A 24693-nucleotide genomic window follows, 5' to 3' on the forward strand; every position below is an offset into this window, starting at 1 on the left:
TATTCTTATTTCTCTTTTGAAGTCATCAAGATAAGTTATATACTGTATTAAATAAAATAAACAATTAGTTTACAAATTTAAAATGATTGATTTGATGTTTAAAGTTGGGATTAAAAAGAAAAAATGGTTAGGATTGTATTTTGCTTGGAGGAATTAAAATGGTCTATAGTAAAAAAAAAAAAGAAAAAAAGAAAAAAGAAGAAGCTAAAAATAAAGAAAGATTCGATAAGGGCGCCTAAGAATAGGGTGACGTGGCAGTCAACTTAAGCTCTCTCTCACATACTCCGCGTTCAAACCGCGTCTTTTTTGTCCTAAACTAAATTGAAAATACACAGTACACAACACACCTCATATGATATCTCTTCTTCTCTCGTAGAAAAGAAAATCAGAAAACAAAGAGAAACAAAAAGAAGAAAGCCAAATAAATTTTTTTTTTTTTTTTTGAAAGGAAAGAATTGAAAATGGCAGACCAACTCACCGACGACCAGATCTCTGAGTTCAAGGAGGCTTTCAGCTTGTTCGACAAGGATGGCGACGGTCCGATTCTCTCTCTCTCTCTGATTATTATTAATTATCAGATCTAGTTCTTTGATAGATCAACGTTTTTTTCCGCCTTCCATGTTTTTTTCAATAATAGCTGCGTCGTTGATTTAGATGATCATTTCTGGGTTACTAGACAATTTAATTATTATTTCCCCTTTTTATCTGATTTGGACCGTATTTGTTGTTTCACCGTTCCCTTGCTTGCTGGGAAGTAAGAGATTGACTGAATCTCAGATTTGATTATTTTTTGGAAATTGCCATAAAAAATTACCAAAAAATCTTGAATCATTTCTATCACCAGAGTGCTCAATTGTGTGTTTATTTTATAAAGGAAACAACCTTAACCTTGGAAAAGTATATGTGTATTCAATTGTGGTGATATTGTTAGCTGATTTGATTTTTTTTTTTTTTTTTTTATAATTTATTTGATTTTTTTTTTAATTTTTTTAGATTCTCATCGAGAAATTGTGAGATATATATAATTTTTTAATAAAAATTATTTTAACTGTTATATGATTATTTGTCTGGACACTCTAATGTAATTTGTGCATTTGTTTTGCATGACTCAATGTTTTGAAGACCATGTTACTATAGGAGCATAAGATCTGCCATTGTAGATCATAAGTTTGTTCCTATGTATTGAAATTGTTGGTGTATTTTTTAATTGATAGATAAATTAGCAGTGCATAGAGATTCTGAAGCAACTGGAATTTAATTTTTATTTAGTGTGATTGCTAATGTTTTCATTTCCAACATGAGCACACACTCACAAGTCACAACTCTTGAACTTCATTCATCATCTTTCATTATTTTGGTGTATCTGTCAGGCAAATTATTTGATTTTGTGCAATTTTGTGTAATTAGTCTGGGTAGCAAACATGTTTTCAGTGATCATTACATTAGCGTTAGCAACGAGATGGGCCAAAATTGTGGTTGTTCCTTGAGATAAAGAATATGTTTCTTCAAGTCCACGGATTTTTAAATATGTTTTTCCACTTCTGCTTTGTTTGCTTGTTAAATTTGGGTTTTGATAGAGATTGAAAATGATTGTAATGTTTTGGATGTAGTCTGTGTGTAGTTAATTGGCAAGTTTTAACCTATGTAGACTTAGTGTTTGTTCCTCTAACCGGAATAGATGGGAATTAAGGGCTGATTTTAATAATTTGAAATGCAGGTTGCATCACTACTAAGGAGCTTGGGACTGTGATGAGGTCATTGGGCCAGAACCCAACTGAGGCAGAGCTCCAGGACATGATCAATGAAGTTGATGCTGATGGTAATGGAACTATTGATTTCCCTGAGTTTCTAAACCTCATGGCTAGGAAGATGAAGGACACTGACTCAGAGGAGGAACTTAAAGAAGCCTTCCGAGTTTTTGACAAGGATCAAAATGGGTTCATCTCTGCTGCTGAGTTGCGCCATGTGATGACCAACCTTGGGGAGAAGCTCACCGATGAAGAAGTTGATGAGATGATCCGGGAGGCTGATGTTGATGGTGATGGCCAGATAAATTACGAGGAGTTTGTGAAGGTGATGATGGCCAAGTGATGAATCTGCCTTCGTTACTAAAACCTTAATGAAAAATATCTTTATTAAAAAAAAAAGGGGGAGAACAGGGTTGACTATTATGGGACTTAGTTTCCTTCTCTTAATTTTCAGTTGATGGGTTTTCAAATCAAGCCTTTACAAGAAGTAGTAGTATGTTCTGCTGGTGGTGTTGGTCGAAGAATTAGAATCCTCTATGTTCATCCTTAGTGTGTCTTGTGACAAAGTGTCTTGGCAGTTTTATTTTTTTTTTATTTTTCCTGGTCTCCTGTGAACATGAACTACCTGGGAGAATTCGATGTTCTATGTTGATTGGATGACTCATTTTATTGGCACCCTATTTCTTAATGCTCTTTACTGTGTTCGAAGGCAAGTCTGCATAAGAATATATCTGTTTTGTGATGTGATGTTGTTAACCATACCATTCTAATGCACTTTAAGATTGCAGGGGAACCAAATAATCCTGGCTTAGGAGGTAGGACCATGGATTTGTGTTGCCTGATCATGAAGAGATTTGCATTCAGGGACATCATAAAATTTTATTGAAATTTTTTTTTTATCTCATTTGCATGAAAAATGAACACAAAGGAGTCTAAAGAGAATTATGTACGACTCTGAAAAATTAGTGATGGAGTTGGAAAGACAGTTTGAGAAAGAAGAATTCTTCGTAGCAATTAAAAGTGTGAATCGAGACAAAGCCTTGGGCTTCAATAGATATTCTAGCCTCGGTTGATTTATATTCTTGATTGCATCGCCTATGAAATATTTGGGCTTACAATTGGGGGGATATTCCAATGAAATATGGAGATGGTTCTTGAAGAAAAGAGCATAAATCATGTTTAGTGTCAATCAATGTTATTAATTTCATTTCAGATTGTCTAGCGGAACGAAATATTTTGGTACTGATGTATTTCAGCGTACCGTTTCAAGGTGTTTCAGGATTCTTAAAAAAAACTAAAATATATATATAATTTTTTTTTCTTACTTATTATTATAATAAATTAATGCCCTCACATTGTGTGATAAAGAAAATTCCACACCTACACTCTGTATTCAATGTATTTCAATAGGCGAGTAGATACTAAGAGTATTAGAACCCTATCTTCCATATGCCATATGTTAGTATATTTTAGCATTAAGGCACTAAAACAACCCATTACCCGGTCTTCCAATTCCAAAAAATTTTACAATTGTGCTACAATACCATCATAAATTTATGATGGTCCTGTAGCACCATTGTAAACATAAATTATATTTTATTCCAAGTATCTTCTTTTTTTTTCTCTCTCTCTTTTCAATCTCTCATCTCCTCTCTCTTGTTCTACTCTCTCATTTCTTCAAAGCCATCAAGGCCGGACCCCATCACAAAGCTAGGCTGGAGTCACTCACCATTCCTTGATCCAAGTCCTCAAAAATTTCAACAAAATCCGCTTTCTTTGAGCTTCCCAGTGGCAAATATGCTTCCTTCGAGCTTCAACAAAATCAAGCTACCTAACAACAAATCGAGCTTCTCAATTTTGGGTTTTTGTCATGTTTGTGGGCGAAGATTGTGTGGCTTCACAGTGGGTTAGTGATGGAGATCACGGTGGGTCGTGTGGGTTAGGTGGGTTATGATTTGTGTGGGAGTGGGTTTTGGGTCGCTAGGTGGCGCCGACATGATGTGGTGGTTGTTATGGTGAGGTTTAAGTTTTGGGTTTTGTTTGGGTTTGGGTTTGTTGTGATTTGCTGGGTTGATTTGGGTGGTGCAGCAATGGTGGGGCGGTGGTTGTGTTATTGATGATGGTGGTGGCAGGTTGTGAGTTGTGGGTTAGGTGGTGGGTTTGGATGGCGTGGGTCAGCTGGTGGCTACATGGGGTTGTGTGGAGGTTATGGGTCATGTTGTAGTGTGGATTGATTTCAATAGGTGTGATTTTGGTGGGCAGTGGTGTGGTTAGTAGGTGCAGTGGCGTGGGTCTGGTGGTGCAGCGGTGTGGGTAGGTGGTTGTGCAGCTTGGGTCTCATGGGTTGGTGGAGCTCATTTTCTGTCCCTCTCTCTCCCTTTGAATCAAGACTCCATGGGTCTCATGTGTTGGTGGAGCTTATGGGTTCAATGTGGTAAATGTGGCAGATCGGGGCTGTGGTTGTATTGTTAATGGTGGATCAATGGGTGGTGATTGGAAAGTTTTGGGTGGATCAGTGGGTGGTTATGTTGTTGATGGTTGGGTTGATTTGGGTTTGAGAGGTGGTTGTGTTGTTGATGGTTGGGTTGAGGGTTTATTTGGGGTTTGTTTGAGTTTCTATGCTGGGAGTTTTTGGGTCTTCACGATGGTGATGGAGGTGATGAGTGGTTGAGAGAGAGAGAGAGAGAGAGAGAGAGAGGGGGGGGGGGGGAGGAAGAGACAAATTAGAGAGAGACAAATATATTTTATTGCGTAGATATATTATTTTAATGTGTTGTATAGGAAATTAAAAATTAGGATGTTGAGTTTGTTGTAAAATGGTATGGCATAATTGATAAAGTAGCTTTTAAAGTGGTTGTTGAGGTACGAATTTTCGGGCCCTAATTTCATTAGCCCACTTCCTAAAAAATACCCACACAAGCCCATAAATTATTTTGAGCCCACATAAATATTCCCCATATATATTACCCAAATATTCTCTATGTTATTGGGCTCCCATAAACATTCCTTATATAAGCCCCATAAATTGCCTTGGGCCCTCTCACAAATATTACTCATTATATCCCACATATTATCCAATTTGGGTTTTCACAAAAATACTCACCATATTGCTACCAAAATCAGGCCACAAAATTATGCTTTCTCCACAAAAAATCCCAACAAAACCCCCTCTAAAGCTCATTACGATACAACACCTCTAAAAGCCCGTTGTTACACGACACTTCTTAAAAGCCCGTTGCTACTCGACACTTCTTAAAAGCTCGTTGCTACATGGCAATATTTTTACAAAATCCTACAAAGTCCAAATATTAATTTGGCACCTATTTTACAAAGCCCAAATATTATTTTGGCATTATTTTACAAAACCCAAATACTAGTTTGACACTTATTTTACAAAGTCCAAGTACTAATTTGACACTTATTTTACAAAGTCCAAATACTAATTTAACACTTATTTTAAAAAGCCCAAATACTAATTTGACACTTATTTTACGAAGCCCAAATACTAATTTGACACTTATTTTACGAAGCCCAAATATTATTTTGGCAACTATTTATAAAAGCCCAAAATACTATTTTGGCAAAAACAATTACATTATGCTCAAAGCCCAAAACTATTTCTTGGCAAAATCTAAAGTTCCTAACTCATGAGAAATATAAATTACTCATCTCTCAACAAAATTTATGGGAACTATGCTTATTTTTCCATAATCAACTAACTACAAAAGCCCATGTATATCACCCATGTCAAAACTCTTCATTTTGTAGGGATAACCAAGCCCAAAGGAGCTTAACTACAAAGTCCAGCTGAGCTAGCCCAGCCCATACACAAATCTCAGCAGCTGGAGCTCACGTGAGCTGACCAGCCAAATTTCAGCACAACTTAACAGCTGGAGCCCATTGCCATCAAGTTCCAATTTGTCCAATCAGATCAGAAGAGGACACATGTCCATCAGGAGTTAAACCCTTCATTCACAAGCTGAAATTCCATCATTTCTCATGTGACATAAAGCTAAAGTGACATGACAAAAAGCTGGGAAGCTTCACCTAGTTGTCCCTTCTTTCTTCTCCAGCCCATTCTGTCAAGAACCAAGAGTAGCCATGACCAGGCCGTGAAAGCTCCTGAAACAACTTGAAATCAATTCATTTTTATACCAAAAACGTGTACTCTCTGGTTCATGAACCCCAAATGGGGAAACTTAGGGAAATGTAGTTTGGAGGGCACCAAGGGGATCCTAGCAGAGTTCCCAACAAGAGCTCCAAGATTGACACTTGGCTTGGGGTGATACAATCTGTCCTAGGGAGTTCTGATTCTTGTAGAAGCATAACTAAAATCATTAGCCTAAAGCATGCTTTAATTCCATCAATTAAGGCCAATCAGCATTTAATGCTAAGTCAGAATTCCAACTGTTATTACCCAAAACGGCAAGAACCTTCTAAAAGTTGAGCTTACCACTCTTAGCTAAAATCCTAGGAACGATTCTCTAAGGATTTTCTGAAAATTGAGATTTAGCAGAGATTATTTGCTAATTACCCCCTAAAACCCAAATATAAATGGAACTCTCCATTAATGCTTCACCAATAGACAAAGATATACACCAAGAAAGAAGAACTCTTCCTTAACCTCTCTATTTAAGCCTTCTCTAAGCTTTGAAAAAAGTCATTGAGTTCTTAGTTTCAAGCTTAGAAACTAAGTTCCCCAGCTCCTAACTCACAAACACTCCTCATAGCTCTACTTATAAACACTTATCTACCCCCAGTAGAAAGCCCTAGCGGCTTTACTATACACACTCTCTCTTACTACTGATACTACCTGAAATGCTCCTCATTACTCACTATATTCAAGAGCATGTCTTGACACCATAATGATCTTGCTACGCTAGCTGGGATCTCTCTCTCCCCCTTCATCTCACACTAAGTTTTCGTCATTATTTGTTATAATGGAACCCATGATATTTACTTATTCATTTACTATTGAAGGTTATGATGTAACTGTTACTATATAATTTTTCCCTCATATTGTTGTATTAGAAGACTCTTCTCCAGAGCTAATGGATGATGAGTTTGAAAATGTAGATATTTTCCTTAATCTGTGAAATAGCTAATAGCTAGAGGTTTATCTTGTTTTATTTTACTTTACTGTTGGGACATTTTACCGCTGGGCTAGTTTACTGCAGAAACACTTTACTGCTGGGCTATTTTCTACAGAAACATTTTATTGTTGGGCTACTTCTTACAGATGCTTTTAATCATGCTGACGTGTCTGTTGTAGGGATTGTTTATGGGCCATTCTTGTCAGTCTCAACCTAAGCCCAAGGCATAGGATACAATGAATTCTTTGGATCTTCACCGATGGCCTTTGAGCCGTGCATCGAGTCCATTGTTGAGTTTCAGTTTAGGCCCTCAATCCAACATAAATCTCATTTGTCGGGAGGGAAACTTTGTTGTCTCCGACAATGGTAAAATGAATTTTTTTGAAGAAACCGGATGCTAATGCTCTAATAAGTAATAACCCATCACATCATTCAAAAATCAAATAAAATAATAATTTTCAAATTCACTAAAATACAATTATATCTTAGAAACAGGAGCCATTCAAAACTTTACCAAACCAGATAACCATTGTTCAAAAATAACAAGTCTCAGGTTCTTAGCATTCAGCTTAGCAAAGAAAAAAGTCTCAAGCTCTTAGCACTCTAAAGGTTTGACAAAACGTGAAGACAAGCAAGCAAGAAAACATAGTGCAGAAAGAAAATAAAGCCAAAAATGAAAAGGGAAAAGAAAAGATTGAGCATGCAGATGAAGTTTAGACGCTGCCATTGTTGTTAATTTCCTTCTCTCTTCTTAATTTTTTTTTTTGGGTTGTGATTATTTTCTTTTGAATTTAAAGCTTTAGATCTTGTCAAAATAGAAGCTTTTCATGTGTGAATGGATATGTGAACATTTGATTTGAGATGTAAAACAATGTAGTTGCAGGATAGATTTTTTTTTTTTTTTTAAAGGCAAAACCAGCAGTAGCCGAAATCACAATTCCATCCAAAATTGGTTGGAATTGACCAGAACGACCGAAGCACCTTGAAACAAGCCGAAATTTGACCCGAGGTAGAATGGGTGGTAGTACCATTCTGGATTACACACATGCATGAGAAATTCCGGCCAATTCCGACTAGAACAGAATGAAATTAATAACATTGGTGTCATTTATGTTTAGGAAGGAAATTGAATATTTTTGAAAGGTGTTGGAAGTACTTAACATTAGCCAAATTTTCGGGTGACTTATGTATTTGACATTTTTTTTCCTTCTTTTGAAATAAAGAACTTACATTCCTTAAGAAAAAAGAAAAAGAACTAAAAAAAAAATTCATAAAATATTATTAGTCATCCTGATTTAGCTGAACCTCGATGGTAAAATACAAAATATATTTTTTTTCCCTAAAAAAACAAAAAGGAAGCCCTATGTGAAGGCCTACAAAAGAAAACCCAGCCCACAAATCAAATATTAGAAGGATTTTACTAATGTGTGCCCTAAGGACACACATTAATTTTCATTTTTGGAAAAAAATTTTCTCGAGAATTGAAAAAGTAATGACAGCTTTTTCAATTCCTGAAAAAATGTTTCTAAAAATAGAAAGTTTAATGTGTGCCTTAAGGGCACACATTAACCGGACCCATATTAGAAAACCGAAACCCCACCAAGCAAACTCTCATCGTCTCTACTCTCAGGTCGTAATAGGATGGACTTACATGGGGCCCGACCCCCCTGATATTCCTAAAAGAATTTTTTTATTTTTTATATATAATATGAGTCCGGTTAATGTGTGCTCTTAGGGCATACATTAATAAATCCATTTTTGAAAAAATTTTATTGGGAATTGAAAAAACTATTAAAATTTTTTCAATTTTCAATAAATTTTTTCCAAAATTGGTTTACTATTGTGTGCCCTTAGGTCACACGTTAATAAAATCCATATAATATTGCTAAGACCCAAGACCCTTGCTTCAAAAAGCTTGCCCCTTCTCTCAAACTAAAATCTTAACCCAGTCCAAAAAAGTCAGAATTTACAAATAAAAAGCTTGACCCTTGCTTCAACCCTTTTTACAAATAAAAACCCAGCCCAATAAAGTCAGAATTTACCCATTAATTAAAAAAAAGGGAAAATTAGAATATCAAATTGAGAGAGAGATTCATACAGACAGTACTCACACAATGCCGACACAGCAGTCACAGAGGGCCAGCCGGCCAGACCCAACTGCCAACATCGCCATTTCCGGTCAGCACGACGCCGCCCTCTATCTGCCAAGTACTTTTCTTTTTCTTTAAAAAACTCCCAAGTGTTTAACTCCTATGATTTTTTTTTCTCCCAATACTTGATAACTGATAAGGCTGTGCTAGTCTGGTAGACTAGTATACTACTGTTCTGTGATTGTGTTTTTTTATATTTGGGTTTATGGTTGTGATTTTGTGATTGTGAATTCTCAGGCTGTTGTTTTTTGAGTTTTTTGCTCAGTTTTGTGTTTGAGATGAGAATGAGATATGTGAGAGTAAATTTATATTATAGAGAGAGTGTGTGTCAGATAGTAGAGAATTAATAATAGTGTTATTAAGTGTTTGACTGTTTATCGGCAGCGGGGGCAACAACAGTGGTAAAGTGGGTTAGCAGAGCAGTGAGTCGGGAAAAAAAATGGTAAAGCTAGGAAAATGGTATGTTGGCATAGCACAATAAATTTACAGTGTCGTAGTGGGCAACAATCTATATAGGGTTGAATGTTTAATACACTATTGTCCCACAAATTGAAGAACATAACAAAGACAAATACATCATAGAATAAAAATGTCGCACAAATTGAACAAAATAAAATTGTCACACTTGTACACGTTGCTAACTCATAACTCATAATAATGCTTTAATTATTATTTTTAAATTATATAAATTTATGAAACTAATAAATCTATAAATTGAGAAGTCTAAATTTAAATTTGATGCATTATGTATATCACCCACTTTCTAAGATTCATCTTTATTTAGTAATAACAATTAGTCATTTTGTAAAATTTAAAAGAGTGTCGAGTTCCCTTTTTATAGATGATTGCATTATAATGCATTAAGAAATAATGGTGTTTTGTGTTTTTTGTCTTTGTTGGTAGATGATTGCATTTTAATACGTTAAGAAACAATGATTTTGTGTATTTTTCTTGGTTGATTGTTTGTTAATATTATATGGATGCTCATTTGGTGTTTTTTTTGCTTATACTCTGGCCACACCCCACCCCCCCCCCCCCCCCCCCCCTAACGTGAAATCCCCTGGGTCCATCTCTGCGGTCGTAGATTTCTAGAAAGAAAGAAAGAACGAAGCAAAACACACAATAAAGCTTATGGCTACTGCTGGTGATAGACACACATTTCCCTCAATAATAATAAACCAGGAATTGAGTCTGAGGCCATTTGAGATTCGAACGTGGTAATTGACAGTGAGTGATGGAGATGTTCACTGGAAAGTAGAGAGAGAGATAGAGCATTCTTCATGAACTGAGTCGTCGAGTCGGCGCTACTATTCTCCTTCTCCGGACAACTCCTTTTTATCTCAAAGGTAAGAAAACCCAAAAAAAAAAAAAAGTCTGTTCTTTAAACCCTATTTACATATTCCTTCCTTACAATGGGTTGGGAGAAAATTCTAAAGATGAAGTTTATTATTCATTATCAGCTGCTGTCTATTAATTTGATAAGTTTGAGTTTTGAGTAGTGACTAGTAGTACACTATTGTAAGTATTGATTTTGATATCTGCCCTGTCTGAGTCTAAGTCTGAGTATTTGGCATAATAAAATGTTTCAGGAGTTGTTTGTCAATGGAGTGCTTTGGTTGTTGTTGTACTAATTATAGTAGTAGCGTTGGGTGGCCAAGTTTTGTGTTCCAATCTCTTAACACAAAAAAGAGATTGCCATTTCTCTTTTCCCCTCCTCTCCACCACCCATCTCCATTTCTTTCCATTTCCACCCCTTCTATTATTAATAAACAAATTCATCCTTTTCAAAATATCAAACTCAAACCAAACTCTTCTCTCTTTCTTCCTCTCCTACTTGGGGGTAATGGCAACGATGATGACAACAACAACAACAATAACAACAATGGTGGTTCGGGTTCTTGGTGGTGGCATGACAATTCCTCTGGAGGAGGCTCTCATTTCCCCTTTCCCCTCTTCTCCATCATCTTATTTTGCTCCTCTATCTTATGCTGCTTTTGCTACCTCCATTTGTCCAAATCTGCTCTTGCAAGAACTACTACTAGTACTACTACTTCTACTACCACCAATTCCTCTACCTTTCAGGACTCTGACTCAACCAAGTCTTCTTCTGTTTGGGAAGTGAGCGGAGGTAAAAGGACCAAGCTCATCCCTGACCCTTTTCAAGATGCATTCATTCTTGCCAATGCTAATGCTATTCTTAGCCCCCAATCCTTCCTCCCTCACAACTTGTGGTTGTGTTGCACTGAACTCTTCTACTGTTTCATGCTCCCTCAAGGCTTTCCCCACAGTGTAACCAATGATTACCTCGAATACTCTATCTGGAGAGGAGTCCAGGGTATTGCCAGCCAAATCAGTGGTGTTCTCGCCACACAGGCCTTGCTCTATGCTGTTGGCTTGGGGAAAGGAGCTATTCCTACAGCTGCTGCTGTCAATTGGGTACTCAAGGATGGAATTGGTTATCTCAGCAAAATTATGCTCTCCAAATATGGTCGTCATTTTGATGTCCATCCCAAAGGATGGAGGCTGTTTGCTGATCTTTTGGAAAATGCTGCTTTCGGGTTGGAGATGCTGACTCCTGCTTTCCCACATCTTTTTGTTCCTATTGGTGCTACTGCTGGAGCTGGACGCTCTGCTGCTGCACTCATCCAGGTTATTCAATTCTTATTATAAGCATTCTGGCCCACACCCCCCCCCCCCCCCCCCCCCCTTCCTCTCTCTCTCACAAAATTACTTGATCCAAATAATGGCTGTGTATATTGACTGAGACTTGAAACCTATTATTGCACAGGCTGCTACTAGGAGCTGTTTCTATGCTGGTTTTGCTGCTGAAAGGAACTTTGCTGAGGTGAAACATAGTTTTTTCCCCTCTTCTTATGTTTCAAATTCTTAAATTTAACTATCTTTCAGGATGCATGGAAAGCTAATAACTTCTTTTTACTAGCATGGAATTGGATTTGCAGTACAAATGCCACATCTATTTTGCTGATACTAGAATGTGACTTTAATGTGCTTTTCAAATTGGTCTGTCATACCACTTTTCTGAGGGGAGTTATTCACTGTAGGTAATTGCCAAGGGTGAAGCTCAAGGAATGGTGAGCAAGTTTATTGGTATCATGCTTGGAATAGGATTGGCTAACAACATAGGCTCCTCTACATCTCTTGCCCTTGCTTCTTTTAGTGTGGTGACTTGGATTCACATGTTCTGCAATCTGAAATCATATCAATCAATTCAACTCAGAACTTTAAACCCTTATCGTGCAAGTAATTCTCTTGCCCTCTCTCTCAATTTTTTATTAGACGAAATTGTTGTCATTGTGATCTCCTTAATGTGGTAATTGGAATGAATTAGTTTATTGTGGGTGAAGAAAGGTCAATTCATGAGTTGAAGCTCTTCTTCTTTCAGACTTTGTTTGAATGGGCAAGTGCTTTGGGTGTTGTTAATTTCATTTCTCTTCCTGATATGATGGATTTTTGTACTTCCATTCCTGTTTAGTTTTTTTTTTTGGCCTTTTAGCACACTGCCTGTGTGCCTTGTTTTTATTTTTTCGTAATATTGATTTTCAATGAAGTTTATTACTTATATAAAAAAAAAAGTTTATTGTGGATGATACTAACTATAACGTTCACATCATTTATACTTTGAAAACTAGAATTGGGTTGTTTTTATGAGCATAAAGGAGTTAGACAAGTGTCACATAATAGGCCTTCATAATGATTTAGAAAAGGAGCATGTGGTACATTACAATCATACAGAGGGATTGCATGGAGTTGAGAGAAGCACTAGTGGGCCTATTCAATTGCAATGCAGAACTGCCAATTCTATTGTTATATAATTGGATATAAAGTAGATAGGGCTTTTGGGAGGTGTCAGAACATGTTCAATGTTCCCACTCCTTACTATAACATGGCATTAGGTTGGGCCTTTGAAATTTGGGTTTGGCTTTTCTAAGTATTTTCTCAAGTTGCACCCAGCCAAACCGCACCCGGAGTTGGGGGGATAAAATCATTGATTACCACGTAAGCATTATCAACATAAAGCAGAAAAAAGTCATGTACACTGTTTTTGATCCAAATCTTTGACCTTATAAAAGCATATTTCTCTCTACTCCCTCTAATTGGCTTTCTCTTCTTTATGTTGTTCATCTTCTTTAGTCCCTTGTCCCCTTACCAATGAACTAGATGACATCTTAGAGGTTTGCTGCCATTACATTGTTGATATCTACTGTTGACACAAGTGTGCTACCCGTTCGGCAGTGATTATTTGGAATGGTCGAAAGTTGCTTATTTAACAAAGTGAAAGCTTCATCTATTTTTGTCCATATCAAGAGTAATTTAGACAATTCTTATGAACATTATCATGATGAATTTTATAATTATTGTTGGGGAAATATAGTTCATTGTACAATGGCCAACTTGTCTTTAATTTTAATTGTCTTATCAGGTTTGGTCTTTAGTGAATATCTCCTTAGTGGTCAAGCACCTCCAATCAAAGAAGTCAATGATGAGGAACCACTTTTCCCAGCTCTACCATTTTTAAATGTAAAATCCTCATACAAAGTGAGTAACTTCTGCACTTCCTCTATGTGGCTTGCGATTCTTCTAACATGGGAAAATATAAGTGTTGAACTCGAGAAATTCTTTTTGACTTTTGGATAGGTTAATTGCACTTGGCTGTATCTTGTGTGATATATATTTTTTATTGATAAATAATGAAAGTTCATTAATCAAAATATTCAGTTTCACCGAAAGTGTACATGGATAGCAGTACATCAAGCTTGTAAATTACAATGATCAAGCATATCTAAAAAGTTAGAACATGAAAAAGAATTAAAAACAGAACTCCAATCCAGCAAAGAGTGGAAAAGGAAAGATTTAATCTCGAGAATAGACCGTTCTTTTCCCTCAAAGCATCTAGTGTTCCTTTCTCACCAAATACGCCATAAAACGTGGGGCAGCCCTCCACAAATATATGTTTTGATGTCTGCCGAAAGGGCCATGCCAAGCTGAAAATAAGTCAGTAACACTTTGTGGCATAACCCAAAGAACTCCAAAAAGGGCCCACACCATAGACCGTAGCTCAAAAGCAATGGGACAATGAAGAAGAAGATGATTTACTGATTCCCTGCTCCTTTTACACATATAACACCAATCCATAACTGGGACTTCCTTATCCCATAATCTATCAAGAGTCAAAATCTTACCAAAAGCAGCAGTCCACTTGAAGAAAGAAACTCTAGGAGGGATTTTTGAGTGCCACACATGTTTCCAAGGAAAAAGAGTGTCAGGGGTTGAGGAGAAGGATAAGTAGCTCACTAACCTTAAAACCTTATTCTCTGCCAGCTTCCAACAAAGTTTGTCATGTCCCTCACTAGTAAGAGGCATAGAATAAATAAGGTCCAAAAAAGAAGTTAAATGTTCCATCTCCTAATCTTGGACAGCTCTACAAAATTGAAGATCCTAGTGAAGCCTCTGATTAGGAAAAAGCATGACATCTGCAAGAGAAGATTCCTTGTTACAACTAATGCTATAGAGTTCTGGAAATGCCTCTCAAAGAGTTCAGCCCCCACACCACAAATAATGCCAAAACCTAACTCTATTACTAGTACCAACCTCGAAAATGATGGATTTAGAGAAAGTTGGCCAGCTTTGTCTTATGGTTCTCCAAAGACTAACACCATAAGTATTTGTTTCTCCTTTTGTACACCAACCGCCCCAATTATTCCCATACTTAATCTCAATAACCCGCCACCATTCATGTATTGTCTCCGTACCATACCTCCACAACCGTTTACCTAACAAAGCTTGATTAAAAATTCTCAAATTCCAAACACCCAAACCACTAGACTTCAGAGGGCTATAAACTTGAGCCCACTTAACCAGACGGAATTTAGGGGACTCATCAATACCACTCCATAAAAAATCCCACTGGAGCTTCTCAATATGATTAGCAATATCCGCTGGAATAGGAAAGAGGGATAGGAAACAAGTTGGCAAGGTTGAGAGAGTGCTTTTGATCAAAGTAACCTTACCACCATTTGATAAATATAAACGCTTCCAACTTGCTAGTCTTCGCTCAAGTTTTTCAAGAATAGGGTTCCAAATTGCCTATCCTTGAATTTAGCGCCCAATGGAAGCCCCAAATATGTCATTGGTAGTGAGGACTGCCTACAACCTAATAGGGCCACAAGCTCGCCCATATTGGACACCTCTCCAACTGGAACCAATTCTGATTTAGCCAGATTAATATGCAACTGAGACTGCCTCAAAGGAAGATAAAATCTCTCTCAATTTATCTATCTGACTAGGAATAGCATCATAGAAAATTAAGGTATCATTCGCAAAAAGAAGATGAGACACCATATGTGATATTCCAGGAGATATGTTTTGTTTTCATTGGAACTTTATATGTGAAAGCATTTTTTTTTTTTTTTTGGTAAGTAATAATATTTTAAACTCCAAAGTTTTAGGACTAATACTTGGTTATTGTTGTAGTAGTTAGTTTTTTATTCAGGGGAAAAACAGTAAGTTTTGCAATCCCTATGAATTAAGGATATTGGTAATTGACTTGAGTCTAGAATATTCTATGAGATTTTAAGTATCTTATGTTTATTTCCTTTGAGTCCAATTTAGTTTTTATTTTTGATAAGTAAATAAAAATTTTATTGAAAAAAGATTACTGCATGTACATGAAAAATGAATGCAAAGGAGTATAGGGAATTACAAATAAGAGAATTATTTATAGCAAGGCAACGACTCTACAAAATTAGTGATGGACTTGGAAAGACAGTTTGAGAAAGAGGAATACTTCACAGCAATTAAAAGTCTGAATGGAGACAACGCACTGGGCTTGAATGGATTTTCTTTGGCCTTCCTCTAGGTTTGCTGGTACATTTTTAAAGAAGATATCATGCATGTATTCAACATTTCCATACGCAATATACAATTGAAAAAGCCTAATTGCTACTTTTATTGCTCTTATTCCTAAAAAGGTTGGGGCGTTAGATTTGAAGGACTATTGACTTATTAGTATGGTTGGAAGTGTTTAAAAAATTATGGCTAAGGTGCTAGCAGATAGACTGAAATTGGTGTTGGGGGAGCTTCTATCAGAATCTCAAATGTGTTTATCAAGGGGAGACAGATTCCAGATTCTATTCTTATTGCGAATGAATGTGTTGACAATAGACTCAAATTTGGCATTCTAGGGGTATTTATCTAAGTTGGATCCAGAGAAGGTATGTGACCATGTCGATTGGAAATATTTGATATATATGTTGGAATGATGGAGAAGCTAGATCCATTTTTATTTTCCACTGTTAAATTTTCTATCCTTGTTATTGGTAGCTTAGGTGGATTTTTAATTATTTATTTTATTTATGGTTCATTAGGCCTTTGGCAAGGCAATTTGTTGTTGCCTCTTTTATGTGTGATAGTGATAGATGCTTTGAGTAGATTGATCTCAAAGACAGTAGATGGACACTATATGAGTAGGTTTACGATGGGGGGCAAAATAAATGACCTGCTGATATTATGGAGTTCCCTAGACCAACCTGGCTATTTAAAATGTGTTTTATTGTTCCCCATGTGCACTAACAATTTCAACATTTGTTAAATGTGATTAACATGTTTGGAGTTGTAACTGACTAACCAACTAACTAACTAAATGCGACATTACAACAATTATTATCTATATACGTATAGGAGTTTCTAACACTTTGATTAAGAATACTCTTTTTAGCTTATCAACGAATTTCCTTTCTTTGTTTCCCCTGCTTGTTATTGTTGCATGTTGCGGTGAAAAGTTGCAATGGAATTTTATATGTGTATTATTTCAAATTCCATTCGGTAAATTGGAAGAAAATATACAAACTAGTTCAAAGTGGAAGTTTGGGCATCAAATGCTTGACGCACTTCAATCAAGCTTTATTGGGGAAATACTTTTAGAGTTATGCAATGGAAATAGAAGCTTTGTGGCAAATTGGGATGGTTGGTCCTTAGGGGTGGTGATTAATGAACCACTTGGCGTTAGCCTTTGGAAACATATTAGTAGCAAATGAAAAAAAATTTCAGGGATTATTACATTTGTTGTTGGCAATGGTATTGGAATTTGTTTTTGGCATGATTCTTGGTGTTGGGGCATGATACTTAAGGATGCCTTTCTGGATCTATTCCGTATAGCATGAGCTAAAGAGGCCTCTATGGCTCAATGTATGTGTTGGAACAATGGGGATGTTCATTGGGATATTTTGTTGATTGGGAGTTGGAAGTCCTTTGATCTTTTTTTTGATCTTCCTCGTTCCATTAATATCAAGAGGAATAGAGAAGACTGCATATTTTGAACTTCTACTAGAAGTAGCACTTTTGAGGTAAAATTCTTTTATAAGGTTCTTTCTACTAGAGGCTCTCAATCCTTTCCTTGGAAGAGTATTTGGAAGGTAAAGGCTCGCATAAAAGAAGGTTTATTTATTTATTATTTTTATTTATAAATTTAATTTAATTTAATTAAATTAAATTTTTTTATGACGTGAACAATAGCTAGGGGAAAAATTCTTATGATGGATAATCTTTGTAAGAGTAGTATTTTTACAGTGGATTGGTGATGTATGTACAAGAGAAGTGGAAAGTTTATAGATCATCTTCTCCTTCATGTGCGCATAATCTATGGTCACTAGTGCTATGATCAAGTTGCAACTCCTGCTCGTTTAAGGATGCTCAGACATCCCTAGATCATTTGAAATCAATTTGAAATCCTCTTTGATTTGTACCTTGTTTGAGTGGTCTAGGGCTTGGGGCTTTACACATTATACTTTTGCTATTGAGTTTTGTTAAATTACCAATTCTTCCAAAACCTTAAGTTGTTAGGAAATTGTAAATTTAATCACTTAACCATAATTTTAACACTCTCTCTCACGTGTAGGCCTAAACTTCCCCTTAGTAAGTGGGAGCCCAACATGTGGGATTTTTAACATTTTAAATGAGAGATAGAGTAAATACATGGATCTAATTTAGGATCTCCTGCTTTAATACCATGTTAAATTACCGATTGTCTCAAAAGTTCAAACAATTAGGAAATGGTGAATTTAATCACTTAACCGTAATTCTAACAAGTTTCATAGTTCTCTTAGCTTTTCTATTTGAGTTTTTTGCTAGATACTTCGCGTTCATCATTGTGAACGTGAAGTAATTAAATTTTTAATAAAACTTTCTACTTATATAAAAAAGGGTCTTATGTTTGTTAGAGATGCATTGGGTTGTGCCTAAAATGGTCTTGGATTTGTTGGGGTGTTGGAGAGGAGGTTTTGGAAGATATTATGTTGTTGATATTTGGGCATGCTATTTGTTTGTGCGTTATGTGGACTATTTAGAGAGCACAACAATGGCATGTTTGAAGGGAAAGATCGATCATCTTTGGGGTTATAACTGTTGTTATTACATTCCATGTATGATTGGATGGCTGCCCTAAGTATCCATTCTTTTTCTAGTACGTAGGAATTTTTTGGATGTGTTTTTTCAGATGATTTTATTGACACTGCGATGATTTTAAGTAGTCATTCATTTTCTAATATGCTGGGATTCTTTAAGGAATGTTACCATTCTGAGCTTTCCTATCTTTTAATAAAACATTTTACTTATATAAAAAAAAGATTTTATTAGCAACCCTTGTAAATTTCCTGTGTACATGGGTTGTGATGTTTCTATTTTTTGAATGAAAAGTTTCAGTTAGTTATATACGAAAAACCCCTACACTGTTCTCATACACTTTCTAAAACTTCAAGTTTTCAAAGCCTATGGAGGTTTCTTTGGGGGGATATTTTTTCCTCTTTTTGGACATACCACCTAAATAAAATTACGATTGTATTACAAAAAGTTATAAGTACATAACAATTATTATTATCTTTTCTTGTACACTATAATTTATCTCTTGTATGTGCATTCTCCTTGTAGTTATTGTATTTATTATTTCCATTAGTTTCCTCTTAAATACCATATGTTTCAAGTGACATACAAAGGGTAGTGATTGTTGCAGAGTGTGTATTTATGGACTGTATGCAAACAACAAAAATCGTTTCAAGTTTGAAATTGCGACTTAAAGTCATGATTTCTGTTGTTGCACACAGTGTGTGTATGTACGCATTGTGTGCAAAAGAATTATCCTTATACAATTCCTATTTATCCTAATTTTACCCTTTCCCGTCCATCAAAGTGCGAGAACCCTTGCCCAAATTTCTAGTATACTCAGGCTCTGATGTAGCGTGACACTGATAAGGAACTTCCAACCTAATCCCCCACTTCTCTCTGCATTTGGAGTCCAATGTAGTGCGTTGCTAATAGGAGATCCTCCCAACTTGTATGTGTAAAGGATCCATTCTTGATGAGTGTTAGATTTTATGCTAGCTGTCAACTTACCTCTTCATTTTTTTTTGGGGTTTGAGACTGATTTTGAGCAAAATACACCAGACTAAGCACTGATAAAGACATAAATTAATGATGCAAAATAACTTATATTTTGTATATGATGCAGCAAATTAATGATGCCTATATTTCTGATTTTTAGAAAATTGTATTCTTTGATTAACTAGGCAATGTAAGGTAGGATAGATGTATAAAAATGTATGTAATAGTTGCCACTGAGCTCTAGCTCAAATGATAGTTCTTTCTACCATAATAATGGAGGGTAAGGTCATGGATTCAAGATCCCTTGGGCGCATGTGTAACATATTAATAAAAAAAATAATGTTTTTAATAGTTGCTGCATTGTCTGATTTTTGTGCATCATATTTCATGGATTTTCTCCTTAGGCACAACCAACTGTATTATCTTCCAAGGCAAAGGATGCAGCTGCTGAAATTGAGCATCGGCTGCAGTTAGGATCTAAGCTCAGTGATGTTGTCAGCAAAAAGGAGGATTTACTTGCACTGTTCAATTTGTATAGAAATGAAGGCTACATCTTGGCTGAGCACAAAGCAATTTTCTATGTAAGTTAACTGTTCCCTTGGTTTTCAAATCTTCATTTTCTCTTTATGTTTTTATTTATTTATTTAGGGTAAAGTATTATTTTGGTCCCTAAACTTTCAGAAATTTGTTTTTCGTCCCTAAACTTTGCAAAACGTTTTACTTTAGATCTTTCTGTCTAAATCCGTTAGTTTATATTGTATGTGGCCTAACGGAATGCTGACAGGGTATCTGACTTGGACTAAGCAATTTATTTTAAAAATTATGGACACATGTCACACAATGCTTAAAAAATTTTGGTGAGACAAAGTTACCCCACTCCTAAACCCAGTTGTGCTACGTTAACTCAAAATGCCAAAAACTGAAACCCCAACACCCAAAGACGTCACAGTCCCGCCCTCAACTGGCGACCCAGAACCAGCGACGGAGTGTTCTCCGTTTAAATAGTACTAAGTCTAATCTCTCTCTCATCCTCTCCCTTTCTCTGGTGCTTTGGTCTCTTTGGGAGTTGGAAGCTCGTTTTAAAAGATAAAACTTTGAACAGAAGCAGCTTTGGAATTATGGCACAAAGGAGTCATTGCCATCATCAACTTCTAGGGATCCTTCTGAAAAGCAGTGTTGGGTACTTTTTTTTCCCTCTCAGTATCCCTCTCTCCTACCGGTGACTCTATCCAGATCTGAAACTGGGTACTTTTTTCCCCTCACTATCCTTCTCTCTTTTTGGCAATGGGTTGTTTGTGTACAGGTAATCCAGAGGAAAGATCGGCAATCTTCATGTTGGGCCGCACTTTACACTACTGCACCACCCACATAGAGAAAAGACTTCCTGGTGAACAAAAATAAATAAAATTTTTATTATTATTTTGATATAAAAAAATGAAGGGCTTATGTGTTTTGGGTTTATTTGAAATTAATATTCGTTGTGTTTGTTTATAAAGTTATGCTGCCAAGGAATGAATTGTTTGTTCTTTAAAACTCCACATTTGGTTGGAGATTTTCTTTCATATGTAATATGTTTTGTCTGGTTCTTGGGACAAAGAACATCGGTTCCATGAGGGTGGGATTGTGACATCTCTGGGTGTTGGGTTTCAGTTTTTGGGCATTTTGAGTTAACACAACATGACTTGGTTTAGGAGTGGGTAATTTTGTCCCACCGAAATTTTTAATCCACGTGTGCCATATGTCCATAATTTTAAAATAAATTGGTTTGGTCCAAGTCAACATTCTGTTAGGCCACTTAGGATATAAACTACTAATGGATTTAGACGGAAGGACATAAAGTAAAATGTTTTGCAAAGTTTAGGGACAGAATACAAACTTTTCTAAAAGTATAGGGATGAAAAACAAACTTTTGGTAAAGTTTAGGGACCAAAATAATATTTTACCCATTTATTTATTATTTTTTAAATTAATTTATTTTTGTGTTTTGGGTTGCCACCCAAGAGGGGGTGGGCCAGTGGGGGTTGCTCATTCTCTGCACCTGTATGGTTATTGTGTGTGTTTATCTAATTTTTTGTTTTGTCGTTATAATTGCCATGCCTTTTTCTATTTTTATTTTTTATTGAATTCTTGTAGTACTTGTCACCTTGGCCAGGCACACGCAACAATGCACGTGAGGCCAACATTTGCCTCTCAAGCCCTTGCATCTCTTGCAAGTTTGGGGATTTAGGGCCAAATCACTACTCAGTCCATGTGGATTTTTCTTTGACATACCATTTCACCTTCTAAATGTCTAAACCATATATATATATATATTTGCATACTTCCTCTCAAGGATAGCCTAATAATTCAAGAATTGAAATGAGTATTCAGAAGTATTAAAAAAAAAAGAACTGTTTTTGACACCTGATAAATTCCATTATGATAAACCAATTGTTTAAGGGAAAAAAAAAAAAAAAAAACAAAAAACAAAAACTGAGACTAAAAAAATTAATACAGGCCAATGATAGCATTGACTTTTGGTTTCCCTTATGTGCATATATGAATGAATAGAAGACAGTAAACAAACTTTGGCGTCTGTTGCCCTTATTTGTGATGCATGATTTGGGGTACACGATGGCAAACTAACTATTACTATTTACTATTTCTTTTTGGGTTGTAATTGAAATATTGGGATGGATCAGGTGGTGCTAAAAGAAAGTTCCTCACCTCATGACATGCTCAAGGCATTGTTCCATGTCAATTATCTGTACTGGTTGGAGAAAAATGCTGGATTTGAAGCAAGAAGTGTTTCTAATGACTGCAGATATGGAGGGAGGCTGCAAATATCTCTAGAGTATGTGCAAAGGGAGTTCAATCATGTTAAAAGGGATGGGGAGTCAGTGGGTTGGGTCACAGATGGGCTTGTTGCAAGGCCTTTACCTACCAGGATTCGTCTAGGGCATGTGGCCTCTTCAATTGCTTCTTGATATCACATATGGATCATAATTTCCTTGTGCAATCGCTCTTACAGCTTTCAAGATTACAAGCAAATGCTAAAGTAAATCATATTTCAGGTCACTGTTGGACTCAACTCTGTTGCCTTTTTACTCATTCCTTGCTGCAAGTACATACACGTCCAAGTTCTCAAACAGTGAAAATTTTGCAAAGCCTTGGGGGGTCACCTAATGTGACATTGAAATAAGACAGAGCATACACTTGATAGTTGATACAACCATCGTCTATGATTGATCACATGATGGGGAAGCACATAATATAAGTTGGTGCGTGGCACTTGCTCAAGCATGGTTTTTTTAGAAACTATTGATTCTTACAATGGATGTCTTGTCGTTGGCATCATCATTCACAATATTAATTCCTTGTAATGTACTTTGTTTTGCGATCTTATGAAGTCCACTCTGTCCTTTCATGGAATTCTAAGAAGGTGCCTATAGGAATACAAAGTGGATCTTTTATTCTTTGTAGAAGTGCACAGCCCTAATTCACAGTTGGATTGAATTTATTTGGGTGATGATTTCCTCAATTGTGTGGCATGAGAAGGTATGGATATCTAGTGTTTATAGAAAATCAGATGTTCTATGGGATTGAAGATTAGAAAGTTCTTCACGTGTAAAATTCAAAGTCCTACAATTTCATTTGCAACATCAGATACGTTATAAAACATGAATTTGAAACAAGCACTTTATTTTTTGGCTAGAACCATACATAGATGAGTACAGTGATGGATTGGGTCACTTTGAAATTGTTGTTAGAGCATCTCATTTGCTTTAATACCGGTTTAAAACTTGCACCTAGAAGCAAGCATATTTAACTGGATCCAATATGTTATTAAATAGGTCATACTCAATGCACAAAGCTTATAAGGGTATGTAGGATATGGGAGAGGTGATTGTTTGGTAATCTAATATAGTTCATTTTTAAAGCTAGATGTTTACTAGTGCTTATGTTGTATGATAAGTAGTTCATTTCACTTGTAATAGAAAGTTGATAGATTGGTAGTGATAAGTGCAATAGCCTATCACTACCAAGACAACGAAGGAGTCTTCTTCCACCACTGCCGATGACGAAGAAGAAGAAGAAAAGGCTTTGAGTACCAGAACCCCCCTCCTATTGCGAGCAAGTTTCTTATCGGCTATCGGCGGCAAGTAGGGACCACCAGCAACCAACTTCAATGATGACGATGATGATGATAAGGTCTTCATCGACATAATTTGCGTTGTTTGGAACACTGCGTGAGACATTTCTTTTTTTCCTGTTTGGATACCAAGAAAATTACATAGGATAGGGGTTTTTAATTTTTTATTATTTTTTTTGTTCTCTCTCTAAGAACGGGGACTGTGTTAGCAAGAGAGAGAGAGAGAGATGCGAAGATGTTAAGGGAGGTTTTGATGTAGGTGCGAAACTCACACTATCAGATGTGGAGAGAGAGAGAGAGAGAGAGAGAGAGAGAGAGAGAGAGAGAGAGAAACACAATCCGAAAGTTAATTAGGTGAGTTGACTCGGACGTGTTTAGGTGAGTCAAGGCCGGGTTTTATTTTTGGTTCTAATGGGCTGGGCTGGGCTGGGCTGGCCTAACTAACCATCACCGGATGGTCTTCACTCTTCTCCTGCTCCAACTAACCATCACCATCACCATCACCATCACCTGTTGGTCGTTTCTTCCAGGCCTCAAGTTGCTATTACGCCCCCAAAATCCTCTTTATCAAAACTAGCCTCTGCCCGTTCATCCAACCAATTAAAAGTATACAACTATTGATAAGTTAGGCCTAGTCTACAACTAAAAAGGTTAGACCATTTTGTAGTTATACTCTGGTTATGTAATGTATTATAAACTCGGTTTAAAACACTATTATTATTTTTATGTGTCATCTAATAAGTATTATTGTTTACTCAAAAAAAAAAAAAAAAAAAACTATTGATAAGTTAATAGGGTTTTAAAAAAAAATTGAAAGGGATAATGATAAGTTAATGAATATTAATCATAACCTAAAAAAAAAACTAGGCAAAAATTAATGGGTTTTGTATAGAAAATGCAATGAATAATTTCATTCCAAATTACATAAATTTGATAAATTTCAAGACTAACAAAATTTTTTGATAAATTTCAAATTAATAAAAATGTTATAAAAAAATGTTATGATTTTAAAAAAATATATAGCAGTTGGGAATTTGAAAAATGTAATTGTTAGGAATGAATAAATGAAGAATATAGAAAATTAAAAAATAATAAATGAAGATTAAAGAAAGAATGAAAAAGTAATATTTAAATAGGATAAAAAAAATTATAGAGTATGCTGAAAAGTGTATTTGAAA

The 24693-nt window shown here is 36.0% G+C and overlaps 2 protein-coding genes across 5 annotated transcripts; both read left to right on the plus strand.

Moving 5' to 3' along the window:
* The first annotated feature begins 323 nt into the window (after window positions 1–323).
* Window positions 324–2440, plus strand: LOC126693808 (calmodulin-7). Its single transcript, XM_050389948.1, has 2 exons — window positions 324–537; window positions 1718–2440. The coding sequence occupies exons 1-2, from the start codon at window positions 462–464 to the stop codon at window positions 2089–2091; spliced, it is 450 nt and encodes a 149-aa protein (XP_050245905.1). The 5' UTR covers window positions 324–461; the 3' UTR covers window positions 2092–2440.
* Window positions 2441–8762: 6322 nt separating this feature from the next.
* Window positions 8763–23057, plus strand: LOC126693809 (protein root UVB sensitive 1, chloroplastic). Of its 4 annotated transcripts, XM_050389951.1 has the most exons (10): window positions 8764–9049; window positions 10076–10337; window positions 10581–11640; window positions 11780–11836; window positions 12054–12252; window positions 13433–13548; window positions 19788–19964; window positions 20486–20563; window positions 20687–20770; window positions 22065–22233. In XM_050389951.1, exons 3-9 carry the CDS (start codon window positions 10594–10596, stop codon window positions 20753–20755), a joined length of 1743 nt encoding a protein of 580 aa, XP_050245908.1. In that variant the 5' UTR covers window positions 8764–9049; window positions 10076–10337; window positions 10581–10593; the 3' UTR covers window positions 20756–20770; window positions 22065–22233. The 4 variants fall into 4 exon arrangements, with proteins under 4 accessions (XP_050245907.1, XP_050245908.1, XP_050245909.1 ...); XM_050389950.1 differs by having other exon boundaries at window positions 8763–9049; window positions 20486–20770; XM_050389952.1 differs by lacking the exons at window positions 20486–20563; window positions 20687–20770; window positions 22065–22233 and adding an exon at window positions 21536–21855 and having other exon boundaries at window positions 8765–9049.
* The last annotated feature ends 1636 nt before the right edge of the window (window positions 23058–24693 follow it).

Source organism: Quercus robur, chromosome 7 (assembly GCF_932294415.1).
Source record: "Quercus robur chromosome 7, dhQueRobu3.1, whole genome shotgun sequence".
Classification (NCBI taxonomy): domain Eukaryota; kingdom Viridiplantae; phylum Streptophyta; class Magnoliopsida; order Fagales; family Fagaceae; genus Quercus; species Quercus robur.